Source organism: Choloepus didactylus, chromosome 6, assembly GCF_015220235.1.
Source record: "Choloepus didactylus isolate mChoDid1 chromosome 6, mChoDid1.pri, whole genome shotgun sequence".
In the NCBI taxonomy this organism is placed as follows: domain Eukaryota; kingdom Metazoa; phylum Chordata; class Mammalia; order Pilosa; family Megalonychidae; genus Choloepus; species Choloepus didactylus.
Genome location: NC_051312.1, coordinates 32050864 through 32072548, shown reverse-complemented (window position 1 = coordinate 32072548; position 21685 = coordinate 32050864). Strand labels below are relative to the sequence as shown.

Below are 21685 nucleotides of genomic sequence, written 5' to 3'. Positions count from 1 at the left end.
CGATGAGGGAAATGCAAATTAAGACTACAAAGAGAAGCTATTTACACTATCTGATGGGCAAAATTTTAAAAGCCTGACAGCACCAAGTGTGGGAGAAGAGGTGGTACATAGGGCTCTCCAGTGCCTTGCTGGTCAGATTGCAAGTGTTATCTTAAAAAGCTGAACACTGTTAGCAGATGCAGTGACCCAGCAAATCCCCCTTAGGCATAAAATCAAGAGAACTTCTTGCATGTGTTCCAACAGACGGGGACAAAAAGGGTCATAGCTGCACTGTTTCCAATAGTGAAAAATCTGGAAACAACCCATATGTCCATCAACAAGAGAATGGATAAATAAATTACAGTTTATTCATACACATCATTTTGCAGTGCAAACGAATGAACCACAGTTTCCTGCTACACCATGAATGAATCTTAGTGCCATCATGTTGAGGGAAAAAAAGCTAGTCCCAGAAGATAAAACATTTACCATTCTTGTAAAGGTCAAAAATGAGCCCAACCAGACCTCTACAAATAACGTTTGGTTCTTCCTTCCTTCTAATATTTATTTTTGCTATTAGATGATATGTTTACCCACCTAAAAAACTCAAGAGCGTGTACAGAGAAATGATTAGAAGCAGAAAGAAAATGTAGTTGGTTTACTAGGCATCAAAATAATTTGCTTTCCCATATACTATCAATACGTTATTCAAATGTAATGGGAAATCAATTCAAAATATCCACAAAAATGTAAAATACTTGTTAATAATTAGGCAGGATCTATACAAAAACAACTGTAAAACTCACTGAATATTGTGGAAAAAAACTTGAAGCAGAGTGCTTTTTTTCCCCTTGTAAAAAAACAAAATAGCCAAATCATACAGAATATTGTCTAGGCCTACATATATATGTGACAAAACTCTTTATTTAAAAAAAAAAAAAAAGGCAAAGGACTGTTCAAAAAATTTACCATCTGCCAAGAAGGAGGCAGGATTTGCAGGTGGGTGGGGGTGGGGCAGAAGTAAGCAAGTTGTATAAATAAACACAAAAATTAAACAAAAGAGGGACTTGCAAGGGCAAAGATGACAGAGTGTAATGCACAAGGGTTTCCCCACCAATCCTTCGTACCTGAGATAGGAGAGGGGGAAAGAGAAATTAAATTCATTTGGATGAACTTTGATGCAGGGTGACCTGTGCACGAACCTGGGCAAGACCTTTTCCTTTCTTCCAGGAGCCTCACGGGCAGAGGCAAGAGGCTTGTGCACACAGGGGACAGGGCTAAGGGCTCCAAAGACACATCAGCACCAAGGGCCTTCAGGCTGCACGGATAGGCAAGGCCTCAAAGACATGGAGGAAGGGGAAGGGCATTCCAGGTCTGCCAAGAGTATGTGTGTATTTGTGTTTGGGTGGGGGTGTTACAGTATTTGCAAAGGCAGAGAGGCTGGACAGAAAGTACTGGGGCTCAGCTGTACAGGGGTCGCCCAGGGGAGAGTTGGTGAGGGACAGAGGAAGAGGGAAGAAGACCTGAGGGTCCTGGTGGGCATCGTCTGGCCAGGGCCGGGTGAGCAGGCTCAGGATTTGGGAGAGACAGCACCCCAGGAACTCATGAAGGGGCTATAAGGTAACTCAGTCAGGGGCTGATGATTCCTTTGGCAGGTCCCGTTTGGAAGGCAGAGCCTGCAGCTGCCATAGCAGTAATATAAAGAGTACAAGGCCCTGGGCAAGCACCTAGCTCTGCCTCTTTACTGCTGTGACCTCGGGCAAGGTGCATCATCATCCTGAGCCTCTATTGTCTTTCCATAAGAAACTGTTGCCTGCCAACTGACCCCTACAGGAAAGCCCTGTGAGTCAGAGAAGATCCTGGGGTCAGGGTGTGTCAGTTTCCTCACAGGAGACCACACTCCGGAAGCAGAAAAATGTGCATCCAGCTCTAGCACCAGACTCTCCAGGCCGGGACCACCAGAGCGGAGGGAAGGTTGTCAGGCCCCATCTGCCCTGCTGAGGTTTGCCTGTCCAGTACCCCAACCTCTAAAGTGATGGATAAACGTGTCAGAAAAGATTCATCTGTGCTCAGCCAGGAAAGGAGAGGGGAGCCCCTACCCGTTTTATTTGATTTTTCTGTTAATTGCTTTAACATTTTCCTTATAACCATATATCCACACTTATCAATAATAATAATAGTGTCTAACCCTTAGATAGCACATGCCAGGCATAGTTTCCAGTGCTCTGTATATGTTCACTCATTGAATCCTTACAACAATCCCATTTTACAGATGAGAAAACTCAGGCATAAGTATATAAGTGATTTGCCCCAACAAAGTTGAGTACCAGAATCTTGCTGTCTCACCCCCAAGAAGCTAGGCTATCATATGTATAAAATTTTACATAATTGCATAAATACTATTATATACAAATTTTAGCACAATTTTTAAATCTCCCTTTTATATTTGTTCCTGCCCTTATCCACAGTAGACATGGAATCCATGTTAACAACCTATTGTGTGACTTTCTCTACTTTTTATTTACTCATAAATCTTCATGAACATATATACAGATGCCTATCATCACGTGTACAAGGATTCTTTTTGTGAGTAAAATATTGGACTGTATTAAATAGACATCTCTGCATCTTGCTTCTCTTACCCATCTGTACCTCATGGAAGCCCCTGGCGGATCCAACTCTTGTTTTAACCACTTCGCATTACAGTCCAGCCACCATAGGTTTTCACCTGGTCATCCCTGCTCACAGTCACCTCCTAGAGTTCACGGTCACCCATCCCACCTCCAGTGCACTTATTTCCTTAGTCCATTAGGGCGTCTGATGGCAGAATTTCAGGCTAAGTGGGATGAAAGGGCAGTGAGGAGGCAGCAAGTGGCATTTCTGGCTGGGTCTTGTCCATCCCCCCTGAGCACACTGGGGGCCCTCAACCCTCAGAGACAGGAATGCTGACTGTGTTATTGTGAAATCATTTGCATATTGTGAAGGCCTTTGCATATGATGAAGAGATTTGCATATAGGGAGAGGGGCACCTCAGAGGTCCCAGAGCAGCATCCCTGTGAGTTTTCCTCCCTTTTCAAAGAAAATAACCCTGAAGCTTCCATTTCAGAACTCCGGGAGGGGCCCCAGGAGGGCGTCTTGGCAGACCTATAATATAGGCCTGGTGGGAAGAGGTAGGCAGGAGGCTTTCAGAGAAAAGGAGTCTGGGAAGGGCAGACACTAGGGTGTGAGATGAGACAGGTCACAGGTGGCAGCTTGTGAGAGTTGAGTGTGCCCTCAGAGCCCCCAGTAGGGGAGAGCCAAGCAGGACAAGATGGAACTGCCATGGGAGGCAGATGAAGTTCACCCCTATCCCAGTGCAGTCTTTGCCTACGTGAGTACATACCCACATGTCCCTTCCTAAATATCCTGGCTGATTCCTAGAGAAGGATGCAAGATGGAATCACTAGGTGAGACTGAGATTCCCACTGCTGTTCAGGCCCGCAATCAAGAGGTGGCAGGTGGTATAGCACTCTCTGGGTTTAGGGGCACTCTAGTTTGAATCTTGGCTCTGCCATCTGCTGCCATTGTGGGACCCTGGGCTAACCGTACTCATCCTCATTGGGATCTCATGAAGATTACCTGCAATAATGCAAGCAGAGCAAATGAAGATAGTAGGTGCTCAGTAAACGGCAGTTATAATAATCATTGCTAGTAATTATTTGTTGCCCTAGTCTGTCAGAAGGGGCCAGGTCAGACTTAGCTTCCCCGAGTTGAGGGGAGTACTGAGCCCTTGCCCCCGGGTTTGCAGTTTGGAGAAGCAGGGTCCAGCCAGCATGCACTGGATCCCAAAGGGTTACAAGCCCTGGAGACAGCGGTCTGAGGTTCCCAGCGAAAAACCAAAGCATAAAAATAATTCGATGAGTAAGAATAAAATTCCCTATTCTGAGGTTCCCGGGGCCAGGCCCCTCCCTGCGGCAGGCACTTCCCCTTTCCCTTGTTCTTGGAGGAGCCAGGCCGGGCTGACTCAGAGCCGGAGCGCCGCAGCCGTCCTCCCACCCCAGACCCCGACCCACCGCGGCCTGGGACGGCGCTGTCTGGCAGTCGAGAGCGCCCCCATGCGGTCGCGGGCGGGACTGCATCCCGCGAGGAAAAGCTGCGGCCAGACCCGCAGGCCGCGCAGCCTGGCAGATCGCTGTCCCCGCGAGGCTGCCGCCTCCGCCCTTGCCCAGCTGGGGCCGTGGGGCTCTCACTTCCGCTCTGTCCTCCCTGACGCCTCCATCCCAGTCGCAGTCCCGGCGGAAGTACGTCCGTCGCCGGGGTCCCCCATAGCCCCGAGGCGGAAGCGCGCTCCGACCCACGCTCCCCCCGGCCCCGCGCCGCGCGGCGCGTCGGGTTCCGGACAGGCCCCCTGTGACGTGGCTGCGCGCCGGGGGCGGCTCCGGGCCCGGGGCCGAGCGGCCGTGCAGGGCGGGGCAGACCTGGGGCGGGGCGCGGCGCCGCTGCTGGATGGCCGGGGCCGCCCGGAGCGCCGTCGCCGCCGCCGCACGGTGAGTGACCGCCGGACCCTGGAAGCCCGCGCCTGGGGCAGGACGGACGCGGCCAATCCCCCGACTCCGTCCCGGCTCATCCTGGTCAAACCAGGGCCCCTCGCCCAGAGCCCGGGAGTTAAACTTGCCTCTCTTGGGCTCCTCTTCCCGTAGCCCCTACTTCGCTCCCCATCTATTTCTCGCCGTTTCCTCCATCTTTCTCTTTCCCTCACTCTCTGGCTCTCTCAGACTCCGTCTCTTGCTTTCTCCTCTCCTTCTCCCCTCTGACTCTCTCTGTACTCCCTTCCCTTCTCGCAAACTTATGGCCCCTCGCCTCTGTGTGACCGGCCTCGGACTGGCTTCCGAGTCCGGCGCAATCCCGCCTTTGGACCCCAGTGGGGTCCAGTTGATTTCCTCAGGGTCTCTAGTTAAGGCCCGGAGATCCCCGACCTGGACATCTTTTCTACTGGAAAAATTGGCCCCAGAGGCAGCTGCTTTCCCTCCCTCCCACCTCCATCAGCAGATAAGGAAACTGAGGCAGGAAGAGCACCAGCTCAAGGTCATGGCCGGCATGAGGCAGGGCAGAACGGCATTTAAATCTCATGCCTGACTTTCCAGACTGAACTTCTCGCTTGGTTGACTCACTTCCCCTGTGCTGTGATCCGCCGGCTGGACACATTCCTGCCGCGGAGCACTGCAGGCCTCCCCCAACACGAGGGCCTCTTGGTGCCTCCTCCATGCCAGGCACGTTCTTCTGCATCATCAAGCTCATCTCATCTTCACAGTCGTGTGATGCAGGCAGTACTTCTTCCCACCCTACAGAGGAGGAAACTAAGGCTCAGAGGGGCTTTCAGGGACATGTCCAAAGTCAAATAGCTGAAAGTGCAGAGCACAAAGTTTTAACTGCAGTTCTCCAAAGCCTGTGCCCTGCTTGTCTGTGAGGCCACTCCTGACTGTGGGATCTTTCTTTGCTTTCTCTTCAGTCCCGCCTCCTGTCCTTCTCCAAACCCCAAGGACAATGGGCTCATATCCTAGGAAGAAACTGATGGTCCTCTGCTAGCTCAGCCTCTCTATTTCCCCATCAACCTAAACAGTGCTGGCCTCAGACCCTGGACCGTCCTCACGGGAGCACATCCTGGCAGCCAGAGACACCCGGCTGGGCCGGGCCTGCCGGTGGCTGTAGGGAACCCAGCCAGCGCCTCACCCTGTTATTAGGGAAAGTTTAGCCTCAGGCAGACATGCTGACACACCGTCTGGAGCTGGCTCAGAAGGAAAAAATGTGTGATCCTTGGGAGTGGGAGTATGGAGGAACAGAGCCCCTTTGCTCGGTGACCCACCATTTGAATCCTCTGATGCCCTGTGCCAGGCAAGCAGGAGAGTGATGGCATGGCCATTTGGCAACTGGTGTATGTGTGTGTTTGTGTGTGTGTAGGTGTGAAATGCCACATTTCTGAAGCAGGTGCATGGCCGAGGGTGGCAGCCAGCTCACCTTAGTAGCCTTTGTGTTTTTCAGCCCGTGGCATGCCTGGATGTCCCTGCCCTGGCTGTGGCATGGCAAGCCAAAGACTCTTCTTCTTCACCGCTCTTGCCCTGGAGCTCCTGGGAGGGGCTGGGGGTTCCCAGCAGGCCCTCCGGAGCCGGGGGTCTGCAGCGGCCTGTCGCCTGGACAACAAAGAAGGCGAGTCCTGGGGAGCCCTGCTGAGTGGGGAGAGGCTAGACACCTGGATCTGCTCCCTCCTGGGCTCACTCATGGTGGGACTCAGCGGAGTCTTCCCGTTATTCGTCATTCCCCTGGAGATGGGGACCACACTGCGCTCTGAAGGTAGGCGACCCTCCCCTGAGGCCCAGGGGCAGCCAACGGTGTGGGAATGTGCTGCTGCTCTTCCTGGGTTATCCAGGTTCTCACATACTGGGTTAAAGTGTGTCTGGGAGGGATGGTGGGGATAGAGGAGGAATTCTCAACTTGGTCCTGTTCATACACTTTGTACATTTATTTATTCTTTCAGAAAGCAAACATTCACCAAAAGGCAGTATGCACAGGGGTTAGTTGGACAAGTGGATGTCAGGCTGCGTGGGTTCAAATCCTGACTCTCCCACTTACCACCTGAGCAGCTTTGGGCAGTTTACTTCATTCACCGGGCCTCAGTCTCCCAACCTTTAAAATGGGATAAAGAAAGTATTTACCTCATAGGTGCTACTGTCAAGATAAAATGAGCCAATATTCATAAATGGTGACTTTCAAGCTCTTTCATTCCTTCTACTAAAGCACATAGACGATTGCCTGGTGCAGGGAGGGGTTGTGTGGATGATGCAGAGGTGAGGGAAGCACTGCCTCTCTCTTCAATCTCTGCTCATGGTGTAAAAGAGTTCTCAAGCCAGGAGCAGCTGGACCAGCACTGCCTGCTCACAAATAATTGCAATTAAAAATAAAAAAGATTATGTGGGGAGCTGCTAAAAAGGCAGGTGCCTCACCCCGAGAGTGTAGGTCTGGACCAGGGCCCCAGAAATCTGTTTGTGACGAGCACCCCAGGGGCTTGTGCTGCCCACCAGGCTCATGAACTGTTCACTCAGTGGATGGTTATTGAACACCTAGGTGCCAGGTGCTGGGTCGAGGTTAGTCGTGACAGCTGTGACCTGAACTCTCGTGAGGCCTACTGTCCTGCCCAAGGACCCTGCATGTCAGTTCATTCCCTTCTTGTAGCAGCCCTGTGAGGTCAGAGTAAGGAGGACTTGGATTATTAGCTCCACATTACACATGGGGAAGCACATGCACAGAGAGGTCTTTTCACCAGCTGAAGGTAACACAGGCTGGAAGCAGCAGCTTCCCTTGGGATCCCATGCCACCACCGAGCTGCCTCTGCCCTCTGGGCCTCAGTTTCTCTATCAAACTGAGGAGCTGGACGTGGTCCTCTTATGGCGCTTCCAGCTATGGGGGCTACAAATCTGCAAAAGTCCTCAGACAAATCTCTACCTCTTCTGAGAGTAGCAGTGACTGATAAGAAAATAGTTCCCATTTAATGAATATTTGCTATATTCATTGTTACAAGATCCCTATCAGATAGATACAGTTATACCCAGATTACATAACCTCAGGAAACCAAGTCTCAGAAGTAATCTGCCCAAAGTCACTGGCTGGTGAGTGGAGGAGCTAGGACCTGGTGGCTTCAAAGCTCAGACTCTTCCCCATGGTGTGGTAGTGGCTCCACAGCCATTCAGCAGGTTGCCGAGCACCCAGCCCTTGCCTAGCCTGTGGGGTGGAGGATCCTGGAAGAGCAGCAGACCTCACCAGCCTTCCAGAGGCTTGCAGTCTGGTTGGGACAGCCAGAAGTAGCCCAGTGTGATGGGTTGTGGGTCAGCCCTCAGGGCCCACGTCTCTACCTTGCAGCTGGAGCCCGGCGCCTGAAGCAGCTGCTCAGCTTTGCCTTGGGGGGGCTCTTGGGCAATGTGTTTCTCCATCTGCTGCCCGAGGCATGGGCCTACACATGCAGTACCAGCCCCGGTGAGTGAGGCTGCAGCCCTGGGGCACGAGGGCAGGAGGGGGATATGGTACCCATGCCAGGGATGGCCTTGACCCTGCCTGCTCTGCCAGAATGACTGGGAGAGGGGTTCTGGGCATCTGGCCAGGAACTTGCATGGGAGGGAGAGTCATTGGCCTGATCCCAGCGCCCTGGCCCCTGTGGGAATCCCTGGGGCCCAGCTGCCCCACCAGCCAGCCCTGGCCCCTGTCACTGCCCTGGACTAGGTCCCATCCCAAATGGCCCCCACTCCAGTGGTCCTGGCTGGGCCTGACAGTGCCACCCCCTGCAGGTGGTGACGGGCAGAGCCTGCAGCAGCAACAGCAACTGGGGCTATGGGTCATCGCTGGCTTCCTGACATTCCTGGCATTGGAGAAGATGTTCCTGGACAGCAAGGATGAGGGTCCCAGTCAGGTGAGTCCCAAACCCAGGGTCTGGATACATCAACCTCTGATTCTATGGTGGTGCCCAGGGCGTAAAACCCAAGCTCTAATTTGAGCCCTGTAAAGAGGGTCTCTTGGTCTCTTGGCTCTCTTTCCTGGGAGCTCTGGGATGCTGGGCCAACTTCTTTGGGATAATCTGGGTGGTGATGACCTCAGCCCCTGCTGTGGCTTGTTCCGATAGACTGATAGTGGCTGCAGAGTGGGGATGGGGGCTGTTGGGTTTGGGGGCACCCAGTTGATTGAGCAGCAGAGAAGTCTATCTAGATAAAGGGGGTATTGCCTGTCTCTCTTCTCCATCTCTCTCTTCCCCTCTGTGTCTGCCCTGGCTGGGTGGGGGGCATCTAATGCCCCCTCTCCCTCCTTCTGGCCATAGGCCCCCAGCAAAGATCCTTCTGCTGCTGCCGTGCTCAATGGAGGCCCCTGTCTGGCCCAGCCGGCTGCAGAACCCGGCCTGAGTGCCGTGGTCCAGAGCATCAAAGTGAGTGGCCCACTTAAGGCCCCCTCCCCCTGCAACCACCCTACCCCGAGTGGCCAGCCCAGCTCAGCCCCACCTACCTGGCTCTCTCTCCCCTCATCTAGGTCAGTGGCTATCTCAACCTGCTGGCCAACACCATAGACAACTTCACGCATGGGCTGGCTGTGGCTGCCAGCTTCCTTGTGAGCAAGAAGGTGAGTGGGGGCTGGGGTGAGTGGAGCCACAGGCAATTCCGGTGGAAATAAAGGTGTCTGTGTGGACTAGTTGGTTCTACCTCCAAAATATGTCTGGGGTCTATCTATTTCTTGCTCCCCCTCCCCTATTGCCAGTACCCTCCCCAAAGCCTCCCATGTTCCCCCTGTTGCTTTTCTGGACACTGCCACAGCTTCTTCCTTGGTCTTTCTGTACCTCTTTTTATCCCAAGCTGCTGTCTGGTCTCTGTTGTGACACATCTTGCTGGGTTGTTGGGATTACATGTCTCTCCTTAAAACACTTTGTGGCTTCCCAGAATCCAAGAGAGGCCTGCTAGTTTGCTAGGCTTGGCCCCTGCTTCTAGATTATTCCTCCTCCCCCTCCTCCCTCTGCCCTCTGTGTGCCAGCCCACTGGTCTACCTATCCTGAACTGGCCAAGCTCTCTCACCTCATGCTGTTCCTTCTGCCTGGAATGTTCTCTCCTCTCCTCATCCTTCAGACCCCCTTACTGCAGTTCCTCAGTGAGCCTTTGCTGACCCCGTCTAGGGCCCAGTGTTCCCATCTGTGGATGCCCAGTCCTTTCCTTTGCAGCACTTACCACAGTGGTGCAACCTCATACTTCTTTCTTTGTGTGTTCACTCAGTTTCTGTAGACAGTAAGCTTCATGAGGGTGGGTTTCTCGTCTTTCATTCACTGCTGTGGTTCCAGTAGCCATCACAGTGTCCAGCCCAGAGCAAACTCAGAGCAGAGTAAATGTTTGTAGAATGAGCGGGCAGAGGTTGCTGCCCAGGCCCTGCAGACTCAGGCTCCCTCCCTGCAGATCGGGCTTCTGACCACCATGGCCATCCTCCTGCATGAGATCCCCCATGAGGTGAGTGCCCAGAGGGGTGGTCAGCAATGTGGGCATGAGCTTGGGGGCAGGGATTCAGGGGGGCTGGACTATAGGCCTGGAGCTCCTCACCCCAACAAGCTGCCCATCTCAGCCACGCTCCAACCTCCTCGGTTCTGGGGTCCCAGAGGCAGGGTTGGCATAGGGCAGGGGCTCCATGTGCATGTCCCTAACCTGAGGTGCTCAGAGCATCAGGCCAGCTGGGGCCCAGAGCAAATATCTGGACCTTTCCTCAGGTGGGCGATTTTGCCATCCTGCTCCGGGCCGGCTTTGACCGATGGAGTGCAGCCAAGCTGCAGCTCTCGACAGCACTGGGGGGTCTGCTGGGCGCCTGCTTTGCCATCTGTACGCAGTCCCCCAAGGGAGTAGGTACGGGCATGGTGGGTGGTAGCGGTCAGCAGAGGGGCCCCAGCCAATGGACACGGCTGCCCAGCCGCTGGCGTCCAAGCCCGTCTGCCCCTGGGATTCCCTGCGGGAGGGGATGGGTACACATGGCTCCCCTGGGCTCCCAGCCAGGCAGGCCATCTCCTCCCACTGCAGAGGAGACGATAGCCTGGATCCTGCCCTTCACCTCCGGTGGCTTTCTCTACATCGCCCTGGTGAATGTGCTACCTGACCTCCTGGAGGAAGACAACCCATGGTGAGTGACCCCGAGCCAGAGCCCATGGATCCCCCGACCCCCAAGCCGGTACACCCCCTGAGCCCAGCCCTCTCCCCGCAGGCACTCCCTGCAGCAAGTGCTCCTGCTCTGCACGGGCATCGTGGTGATGGTGCTGTTTTCGCTCTTCGTGGAGTAGCGTCCCTGCTACCCCACCCCCCCATACAGCAATAAGAGACTTGATTCGCGCTGTGACTGTACGTGAGGCAGAGAGGGTGAGTGCATGTGAGAGAGAGCAAGCCTCTGGCCAGACGGGAGAGGTGTGTGTGTGTGTGTGTGCACACGTGCGTGTGCCGTGTGCGTGTGTGGCCAGAGAAGCTGCGTGTGTAAGGCCGACACTGTGATCCCTCATGCGCTGCCCAGGGCCCAGCGTCAGTGCCTGCCCCACCCCACCCCCCAACCGAGGTCTGCCCTCCCTCTGCCCTGTCATCTCATACTTCCCAGGGTGAGCGGTGGGAAGTGGCAACATGGTCCCAAGCAGAGACCTCTCTTCCAGGACCCACGGGAGGCCTGGGCCTGTCTGAGTGAGAGCAGCCCAAGGAGCCCGGGGCTGCAGGGTGCCCCAGGGCTACCTGCCTCCAGCTAGGCCTCGGGTTCCTGGCTTGAGGGAGTAAACATCTCTGCTCCTGCACCCAGGCTCCAGGCAGCCCAGGGGCTGAGGCTGGGGCCACTTCTAGCTGCTGCATCCATCTTCCTGGCCCTTCCTTCATCACCTCTAGGGTCCCTTCCCTGATGGCCAGAAGACAAAGAGGCAGGTGCTGGTGTGAGCCCCTAACCCCACTCGGCACTGACAGTCACACCCCTCCCAGCCTTGAACTGGGAGATGCTTTCCAAGGCCTTTTCCTTGTGGCTGCCAGCCCTGAACCAGCTCCTGTTCCCCCAGTGAGTGCTCCCTGGCAACGCAGCACCTCCTGCCACTTGCAGCTGCCAAACAGCAGCCTGCAGGGTAGCGAGCAGCCCCAGGCCAAAGACGCCTCCAGTCCAGCTCAGGGACACTCCTGCCAGCACAGGGGCCCAGGCAAATACTTTGGGAGCAGGAAGGAGGCAAGCCCACCTCTCCTGCTTGGGCCCCTTTTCCTTTCTCACTGGGGGTGAGGGTGGTGGGGTGGTGAGAGCCCACGTTGTCAGCACTCAGGAATGTGCTCTGGGAGAAAGCTGAAGCCATAATCCCCAGCTATTTCCCTTGGCTGACACCCAGGGACTCAGCCGGCCCACTCAACAGCTGGGCTTGAGCTCTACCGCTTGACCAGACGCTCTGAGAAGTGGCCACCAAGAGGGTTGGGATGGCTTTACAGCCGTTCTGCTGTGGTTCCATTCATATCTGTAAATACCTGTTCTATAGGCAAGAGACAAATAAATATTATCCACAAACCGGCTGCCTCTCTGGTCTACACACCAGATTCTGTATTCAGGCAGGGCTTCCCTGGGCACCCTGTCCCCCCTGCCTCTCATACACATGCCCATCGGGCTGGCTGCTTGGCCAGCCTCCACTTGGGGCCCACCCACCTCTGCTGCTCCTGCTGGCCATCCTGCCTGGCCTCCGCCAAGTTACCCCTACTGTCCCTACCCTTTCACTTCGTTCCTGTCTCTGAACTGTTAAACTTGCAGACAGCAACAGGACACAACATTTCATGTTTTTCTGGTGTGTTGTGTTGCTAGTCTTTATCCCAGGAATAGCTAAGTGCTGTGCCATTTTGGCCCCTTACCACCTCACGGCTGTTATTCTCATTTTGTAGAAAAGCCAGTGGCTTTTCCCCTACCCCAGCTGCTTAGGAATTTAATCAATGTCATCTCAAGGTTTGGCCTCTTCATTGCAAGAGTATGGGATCCTTATTCTAAACCATACGGCACCCCCTCCTCTGACTGTGTTGGGTGTAGACAACACCGGGTGCCAGGGGGCGCTGCTTCCCCGCAGTGCGATTGGGAGAAGGCAGAAGGGAAAGTACTGCCCCATTCTTTTCCCTCTAGGACAACCAGGACAATCTTCAACAGCCTATTGGCTGAAAGCAGCAATGTCTGTGTGCTGTGTCAGAGTCCCAGATCCTTGGCTGGGAGTGCTTGGCTCTCTATTTTCAACAACACAACATTTAAAAGGGGCATATCTGCTCCACCTAGTTGACACAGTAGGATGACCTTGTCTCAAGGACCTGACAGGTCCTGGTCTGACACAACCAAGAACAAACCCAGGGCTGTTTCCACCAGCTCTCAGCTATGCTCAAGACTCCTGGCTGCACTGCTCAGCCCCTGCTGTGTGGGTGACACTGTGCACCCATCACCTCTCACTGAGGCAAGCAGTGTAGCCCCATTTTATAATTGAGGAAGCCAAGACCAGAGGGAGAATTTGATAATGGCCAGGAGGCAGGTGCCCTGTCTGGTTAGAACAGGGAACAAGGAGTGGGGCAGAGGAGGTGGCTGAGTCCAGGGCAGGGAACAGAACCAGGAGCACTTCAGAGACTGCCACTGGGCCCTTCAGACAGTGGGGTGGGAAGTTGATGGTCAGCAGTGGAAAGGCCATTCAAGGGGCTGCCAGAGTCCCTGCTAAGACGGCTTAGTGAAGAGAAGACTGGTTTCATTACCAGTCCTAGGTTTGAATCCCAGGGATGCCACTACAGGTTGTGTCACCTTGGGCCAGGTGCCCAAGCACATCTATTAAGTGAGGACACACCATGGTTTTTCTGAAAATGGAAGAAAATCATGCCTGAGGCCTGTATGGCACACACACTGTGCCAGCTCAGGCAGGAGCTAGAGCCTAGAAGGCTGCTGGTGGGCAGGAGAGGACGAGCAAGATCACGAAGGGAACTGTGCTGGGGTATGGGGCCTTGTGGAGTGGGGCGGAGGGCAGAAAAAAGCCTGTTAAAGAGATGAAGCCTAGAAAGGCATTCAGAGTGATCTTGCTCAAGGCTTGTTTTTCAGCCAAAGGAAGCTGGACTGAAAGCTAATGGGAGCACAGCAGAAAAACCGGAGGCCAGAGGCCTAGGACACAAGAGGAGTTTCAAGGAGCCAGGGCCAAAGAAATCTGGCGTTACAAGGAAGTGAGGACTAGGGCCAGAGCCCCAAAAGGCAAAAAGTTGTTTTCTTCTAAATGTAGGCCATTCATACTAGTGCTGCAGGGCCACAAGCCTCTAAATCTCAGAGAGGGGGGGCAATGAATGGGGAGTAAGGGGCTTGGGGAGTCGTAAAGAGCCCAGGCAATAGCTGCAGCCCTGCTTCCACTCCACCCCACCCCTGGAAGGCTCTTGGGCTCCCAAGCAGCTGTACATAGGTAAGGGGCCTCCTACATATGCCTCTCCTCTTCCACTCAAGAGTCCAGGGAAAGCAAGACAGATGGCAGCAACCTGAAACCATCTTTTATTAGTAATCATAACTAGCAAGACACCAGGGCATAGGTCTGGTGGGTGGCGCCGCTAGGCATAGTACTGCAGGTTGGCTTTCTTCTTGGCCTGCACCTCCAGGATGCCCTCCATGTAGTCCTCGTGGGTGAGCTCTGTGGCGCCCCGGCGCAGCGCGATCATGCCCTACAGCCAGACAGGGTTCAGGGCGTCTCCCCACACTCCTAGCCCCACTCCCAGAGACCCTGGCCTTCTCAGCCTCTTCCCCTCAGCAGTTGCCATTAGGGAAAGCAACCTGCCTACCCCAACCCACCACTTACCGCCTCCACACACACGGCCTTGCACTGGGCTCCGTTGAAGTCATCCGTGCAGCGGGCCAGCTCCTCGTAGTTCACGTCAGGACTGGGGAGAGGACGGGTGCCATGGGTTTCAGTTACTTACGGGAAGGGAGGAGCGGATGTGTACCCCATCTCCCCCATCAAGCAGCAGGGTCAACTGGCTCTGTGACCATAGGCCAGTCCCATACCCACTGGGCCTTGTGGGAGGGGCAGATTAGAGTAGGTTACACCCAGTTATTTCTAGTGTCTTCGGAGCCTTCTAGAAATCTGCATCTGAGATCCCAAGGACTGACTGGGCCCGAGGCAGGGGAGTAAAGGAATGTGAAGACAAAACAGTCATTATGTCTTGATCAGAGTGCGTCCTGTGTCAGCACCAGCCACACCGTGGCTACCACTTACTGAACTCAACAGGTACCCAGCACTGTTGCTTGATGATGTCATGTCTACCACTGACAACACCCCATAAGGCCAGTGCCACTATCCCAAGTTCCAGTTAGGAAAGCTGAGGCTTAGAGAAGTTAGGTACCTGCTGAAGGTCACACAGATCCGAACCCTGGGCCATTTGGCCCCTGGCTCGATTCTTCTTGGCCATGCTTGGGCTGTGCTCATCTGCTGGGGCGTGGGAGGCTGGGGGCCTGAGGGTCTCAGGCCTACATGCCTTCAGAATCATGGGGAAGGGTGGGTAGATTCTAAAGAGCAGAGCACCCAGAATTTGAATCTTGCTGAGGCCCAAGCCCTGTCTTGGGCAACTGGGGAGCAACAGAGGCTGGCACAGGGAAGGGTGCTATGTGCAAATCACGGTGGAGTGGGTCGCAGAGGTCCGGAAAAGCTCAGTACAAAGAGGAGAGAGAGAGACTGCTGTTCTGTCAAAGCTGCCCCTTCAGGTCTCGGAGCCTTGTCACATCCTTGCTCACCTGACGTTCATCTTTCGGGAGTGGATCTGCATAATTCTGGCCCGGGCCTCCTCATTTGGCATTGGGAACTCAATCTTGCGGTCCAGGCGGCCTGAACGGAGCAGGGCAGGGTCCAGGATGTCCACCCTGTTAGTGGCTGCAATTACCTAAGGAAAGCAGCAGTGATATGAATGGAGGAGGATGGGGGTGCACAGACAGGCAGAGTCATGGTCGTAAAAGGCAGACGGTCCAGAGTATAGGTGAAATAGGAGGGGATGTTAAAGACAGAGCCAGGCTGATTCCAGCTCTCCCACTTGCTAGCTGGGTGGCCCTGAGAACGGTCTCTGACCTCTGAGCCTCAATTTCTTCATCTGCGAGGTCATGAGAACACTCACCTTTACTTGGGTGTTGGGCTGGAACCCATCCAGCTGATTCAGAAGCTCCAGCATCGTCCTCTGCACCTCCCGGTCCCCGGCTTTCTCACTGTCAAAGCTGGGGCAGGGAGGCCCAACACCCTGGTGAGGTCGCAGCTCAGGCAGAGCCCCCTCCCGCGCCACCCCAAGGAAGCCTAACCCAACCTGTTTCCAGGGCATCTCAGTCAACTTGGAACCCCCAGCCCAGGGACTAGCATATAAAAGGTATCAGTAATTGATGATCACATTTAGAGTCTACAGAGGCTACTGTGGTCAAATGCTATGCTGAGGATGCAACAGTGAGTAAAAACCACCACTGCCTGCTGGGCTCTCGTCCCATGCAATTGGAAACTGAGCTAAGGCTTGGAAATGAAGGGATCTGGCCCCGTCTTAGGGAAGAGCAATGGAGTCTCGACAGGCATCCCTGAAGGCTGAGCACACCAGGGAGGCAAACAACCAGTGGAGAACAGGAAAGAGGAATAGCACATTCCAGAGAGGGAGTGATAGGTACAAAATCTCTCCCACCACAGAGCCAGTGTGGCCTGAAGACCCTGTGGAGGAAGCCCAACAGGGGAAGGGGGGAGATGCAGGATGAGCCTGGAGGGGGGGGCAGGGGCAGTCACACGTGGGGCCTTGCAGGCCACAGCAAGGTCAGCATTTATCCCAAGTAGCAATGGGAGGCCCAGGATGGGCTTTAAGCAGTATCTGTGTCTGCATGTATGTGGAGTGACCAGATTTCTGTTTTGAAAGGAACATGCTGGCACCTGTGAAGAGGATGATCAGGAGGAAAAAGCAGCAGGAAGGCTGATTAGGGGAGTTTAGGAAACAAAACAACAAGAATCCAGCAGCCACTGTGCCAGGGGAAGGAGGAGGGAACAGGTGGGAAAAAGCCCAGCCACCCAGGCTACAGAGATCTCCTTGGTGGCGCCAGCACTCCCTCACCGCTTGGTGCCGATGGCATCCAGCTCATCAATGAAGATGATGGATGGAGCTTTCTCTTTGGCCAGAGCAAAGGCATCCCGGACCAGCTTGGCACCATCCCCAATGAACATCTGCACCAGCTGGGGTCCAGCCAGCTTCAGGAAAGTGGCCTGGGCGGAGGGAGGGAGGTGGGGTCAGGCTGAAGGAACCAGGAAAGCTTCAGCTCCTGCCCACTTTCTCCTCATCCCTCCCACAACACTCACCTTGGTCTGCGCAGCACAGGCCCGGGCCAGGAGCGTCTTCCCCGTGCCCGGGGGTCCATACATCAGCACCCCCTTTGGAGGCTGGATCCCCAAATTCTCAAACTTCTCCTTGTGGTTCATTGGCAGGACAATGGCTTCCACCAGCTGCCAGGAAGAAGTCCTGAGTGAGGAGAGGGATGCCCTGAGGGCTCCTATAGCCCAACCCTTAATGGCTTTACCCCAATCTACAAGCCTCCCGCTCCAATCCACAGACTCTGCCCTCTCCTTCCCCACCTCAAGAGGACACAGACCTTTACCCCTACCAAGGGCTAGCCATGACCTCTCTAGGAATAACAGGATATGGTGGGAAGACATTGGGCTGAGAACCAGGAGACTGAGTTCCAGTCCTGGCTCTAGCCCTAACTTTCTGTGGTCCTGGGCAAGTCATTCAATCTCTCTGGCCCCCAGTCCCCTAACTTGTACATGGCACCCCTTTTTTCCTAGAATGCTACGAGGATAAGAGGCACATTATGGGAGGTGCTCTGGTCAATGAAGGAGAAAAACATGAAAGGCTTGTGAGGCCCTGGTGGCTGCCATGCCTCCCTTACCTCCTGGATCTGCTTGTCCAGGCCACCGATGTCACTATATTGCTCTGTGGGCCTCTCGTCCACCTCCATGGCCTTTACTCGTGAATCATACTCTGTGGGCAGGGTCTCCAGGATCAGATAGGAGTCTTTGTTCACACCCTAGGAACATAGCATGGAGCCTTCAGATTTATCCCAGCTCAAGACCTACCTAATTCTGGCTGGGTGACAGGTATCCATAGAGTGAAAGGAAAGACATGGGGCCAGATAACACAAGAATCAAGGAGCAGGTGGACAGGATCCCAGACTCTCTAGGTTGCTCTGCCGAGATTAGGGCCTACAGTGACCTGGGGGCTGGGGCTCAGCTGGTCAGTGGAGAAACCTGCTGGAAAAGCCCCACCTGGGCTCAGGCACCACTCACCACCAGGTCTCCAGGCTTCAGCTTTTCAGCATCCACCAACCCAATCACAGGCAGGAAGTAAGTCTGTAGGGAAGATTCCAGGTACAGTCTCAGTTATGGTCTGTAAAGCTTCGTAGTCCCGTCCCACATCCATCCCTCACCTTCCTCAGTTCTCCCGCTGTTGAGCCAGCCTCACCTGTCGTGTTGAGGTTTTGATCACTGCACATTTGCCCTTCCTCTGGGAGTCCAGGTCAATATTGGCACCATCTTCCTCTTGGTCATTAGGATCAACATCCAGCAGCTGGGAAGGAAAAAAAGCTTGGCTCAAAAGGCGTTGCTCAGCCACCCGAATTTCCCAGAGCCAGTACTTCCTGGGCCCTGAGACAATTCCAGCAATCACAAGGCTGGCTGTCTCCACCTCACTTCTCAAACTAGCCTGAGCCCAGCAAAGATACAGCTAATAAACCAGGGGATTGACAAGATTTCTGCTTAAGTGCTGCTGCTCTGCAGAGGTCAGTGATCCCCGAGAAAGAATAACACAGCAGAAAAGGAGACATAAGAGGCTTCCAAAGCCTTTTCAAACCCTACATCTCCCCTGGAATCGCACACCAGGAGGATAGCCCAAGAAGTATAGCTCAAACATGCAATTCGGACCTCGAAAATCTCCACCCATTCTTTCCCTGACAGTCCCACCCCAGGTTGTGCCCAAGCCCCAGTGACCCCCTCTCTTCCCCTCCACATACACACACACCTCGATGACGTTGGAGACAAGGTATGGCAGAGTCTTGTTCACTTTGATTTTCTCACTGTTCTCTTTAATCTTGTCCTTCATGGCCTGGAGTTCATGGGTGACTCGCAACACTTCACTTTTCATGATCTGGGATGAGGGTGAGTGGACGTGAATGCTCAGCCCTGCCACAGCGTGACCTAAGGCCCTGTAACTGGTGAGGTTCAGGCTACCCTGGGGACCCATCTCGCCTCCCTTCATCCAGCGCTAGGGCTCCCTGAAGGCTGAGCCTCACTGTGCCCACATCCAGCAGAGGTCAAAACAGGAAGCCAGTTTGGAAACCTCCTGGTGAAATAATATAGGGAAAAGAACAGGATTTCAAGCCAGGCAAGTATAGGTTTAGGTTCTGTCTCTTATTAAAGACTGGGAACTTTACAGTAAAAACCTCTCTGAGCCTCAGTTCCCGCATCTGTAAAAATGGGGTGCTGATACCAGAAGGATTCTTGGGAGAAATACTTAAGACCTTATTAGAGGAGGACAGTCTGGTGGTTATTTGTCTTAGGACTGGTCTCCCACCTCCCTATCCCTCCAATCTTCCTTCTTGTCCCCCTTAAGGCTTAGTTTTCTTTAATTGTTTCCTGGGGAGCAAGGAGGAAGCCGCGAGACACAGGCCTCCCCCGGGGATTAGGAAGGCCAAGAAGCGGCTGGGATCACCGTCCTGTCGGGGCTCCACTGCCCGAGACAGGGGCTGTTGGGCCCACCTTGATCTCACTGTCCAGCAGCCGTGTCCGCTGGATGATTTCTTCCGTGGACATCTTGAGCACTTCCTCTCCGATTCCATCTTGCTGTTAAAAAAAAAAAAGTTTGTTTAACTCAGGGCAGGCATCATGCGTCCTCCGAGCCCAGTCAAAGCCTCAGGTTCACCACTCATAAAACCGGGTATCGGGGTCGGATCCTTGCCCACATCCCAAGCGGCCCCCTCCCCGGGACCGGAGCAGACCTCGATCCCCGGTCACCTCCTCCCCTCGGGTCAAGTGCATCTCCCCGCTGGCCCGGTTCCAGCGCCCCCAATTCTCCCGGCGCCCACCTCAGCCTCATCCCACACGGTCGCCATCTTCTCCTGCCGAGTCACTGGATTCCTGAGTTCCGGCAGCAGATTCACTTCTAGGAGAAGGAAACCAAAGAGCGCACCGGGAAGGACCCGCGATGGGGAGAGTAAAGCCGTCTTCTTTAACTCCTGCTCCTGATTAGTGACCGACTTCTCCCCCTCAAATCCTAACTAAGATAAGGGATTAGCTCCAGCCGCGTTGTTGCAACGAATCTGCTTCTCAGAATCAAAAGATGAAGACGGTGCCACAGGACCTGCCCGTGCAACTCCTGAAACCTTCCCGCCCTCGTCCTGTTTACGCCAGGCCCGAGGGTTAGGGCCGCTATTGGCCGGCGCGCGCATAGGGGCGGGGCCTGGATTTAAATCCTGAAGGAGAGCGAGGGCCCTTGGGAAATGTAGTTTTAATCTCGCCGGTAACTGAAAGGGCTCTAACCACTGGGCAAATTCAACTCTAGGACCCGGCGAATTCAACCTCTGAATCCGGCGTCGTTAGGAATTAGGGCATTCGCACAATGGCGCTGTCTCCCAAACTATGCAAAATATGCGACAGCTGTGTGCAAAGGGTCAAAAAAAGGGGATGCCGCCTCAGGTCGCATTTTTATAATTATGATTTCATTACAACCTGGGGTTACCGGAGAGGCTCATTAACCCAGTTTTAGAGAGAGAAATCGCTCCTGCTACAAAATCTAGAACAGGCTCCACGAATTGCCCTCGTGGGAAAAGCTCAACTGACAATCAACTTCTGTCCATGGTTAGTTATTTCAATGGGCAGGGCTGATCTCTTCCGGTCATAGACTCACTTGTACCTGTGTCTGCTGCTCCGTAGGATCCCCTGCTTTTTACTTTGAGGTGAGCCCCAGAGCCCGTCCTCCCTCAAATTAACCTTATGTCAGCCATGTAGCTGATATTTTAAAACAAACTGTCACAAATACCCTCTAAACTTGGTGAAAATTTGTTCATGGTTTGTTTGGAGTGCAGTTGAAAGCAGGAATTGATTTTTTTATAACAACATTTGCAGTCGCTCCCTCAAGCTGACAAAAGCCTACTGAGAGGCGGGGCAAGATGGCAGACTGGTGAGCTGTAAGTTTTAGTTACTCCTCCAGGAAAGTAGGTAAAAAGCCAGGAACTGCGTGGACTGGACACCACAGAGCAATCTGTCTTTGGGCATACTTCATACAACACTCATGAAAACGTGGAACTGCTGAGATCAGCGAAATCTGTAAGTTTTTGCGGCCAGGGGACCCGCGCCCCTCCCTGCCAGGCTCAGTCCCGGGGGAGGAGGGGCTGTCAGCTCCGGGAAGGAGAAGGGAGAACTGCAGTGGCTGCTCTTATCGAAAACTCATTCTACTGATTCAAACTCCAACCATAGATAGACTGAGACCAGACACCAGAGACTCTGAGAGCAGCCAGCCCAGCAGAGAGGAGACAGGCATAGAAAAAAAACAACACGAAAAACTCCAAAATAAAAGCAGAGGATTTTTGGAGTTCTGGTGAACACAGAAAGGGGAAGGGCGGAGCTCAGGCCTTGAGGCGCATATGCAAATCCCGAAGCAAAGCTGATCTCTCTGCCCTGTGCACCTTTCCTTAATGGCCCTGGTTGCTTTGTCTATTAGCATTTCAATAACCCATTAGATCTCTGAGGAGGGCCGTTTTTTTTTTTTGTTGTTGTTTTTTTTTAAATCCTTTTTGCTTTTTCTAAAACAATTACTCTAAGAAGCTCAATACAGAAAGCTTCAAAGAATTGCAATTTGGGCACATCAAGTCAAGAGCAGAACTAAGAGAGCTCTGAGACAAAAGGCAATAATCCAGTGGCTGAGAAAATTCAATAAACAACACAACTTCCCAAGAAAAGGGGGGTGTCCGCTCACAGCCACCATCCTGGTGGACAGGAAACACTCCTGCCCATCGCCAGCCCCATAGCCCAGAGCTGCCCCAGACAACCCAGTGTGACGGAAGTGCTTCAAATAACAGGCACACACCACAAAACTGGGCGTGGACATTAGCCTTCCCTGCAACCTCAGCTGAATGTCCCAGAGCTGGGAAGGTGGAGCAGTGTGAATTAACAAAGCCCCAT

At 53.8% G+C, this 21685-nt stretch overlaps 2 protein-coding genes across 4 annotated transcripts; one reads left to right on the top strand and one right to left on the bottom strand.

Moving 5' to 3' along the window:
* Positions 1-4389: 4389 nt before the first annotated feature.
* SLC39A13 (solute carrier family 39 member 13) lies at positions 4390-12027 on the top strand. 3 transcript variants are annotated; one of them, XM_037841081.1, is made up of 10 exons: positions 4390-4505; positions 5998-6306; positions 7870-7983; positions 8292-8413; positions 8816-8920; positions 9022-9111; positions 9930-9980; positions 10235-10363; positions 10511-10638; positions 10720-12027. In XM_037841081.1, exons 2-10 carry the CDS (start codon positions 6006-6008, stop codon positions 10793-10795), a joined length of 1116 nt encoding a protein of 371 aa, XP_037697009.1. In that variant the 5' UTR covers positions 4390-4505; positions 5998-6005; the 3' UTR covers positions 10796-12027. The 3 variants fall into 3 exon arrangements, 2 of the variants coding, with proteins under 2 accessions (XP_037697009.1, XP_037697010.1); XR_005217530.1 differs by having other exon boundaries at positions 4391-4505; positions 10539-10638; XM_037841082.1 differs by having other exon boundaries at positions 4394-4505; positions 10235-10367; positions 10539-10638.
* Positions 12028-14060: 2033 nt separating this feature from the next.
* Positions 14061-19803, bottom strand: PSMC3 (proteasome 26S subunit, ATPase 3). Its single transcript, XM_037838453.1, has 12 exons — positions 19591-19803; positions 19265-19348; positions 18528-18653; positions 17973-18077; positions 17798-17860; positions 17401-17538; positions 16814-16957; positions 16572-16720; positions 15612-15708; positions 15238-15383; positions 14306-14387; positions 14061-14171 (listed from the first exon to the last, which is right to left on the bottom strand). Exons 1-12 carry the CDS (start codon positions 19615-19617, stop codon positions 14061-14063), a joined length of 1272 nt encoding a protein of 423 aa, XP_037694381.1. The 5' UTR covers positions 19618-19803.
* Positions 19804-21685: the final 1882 nt, after the last annotated feature.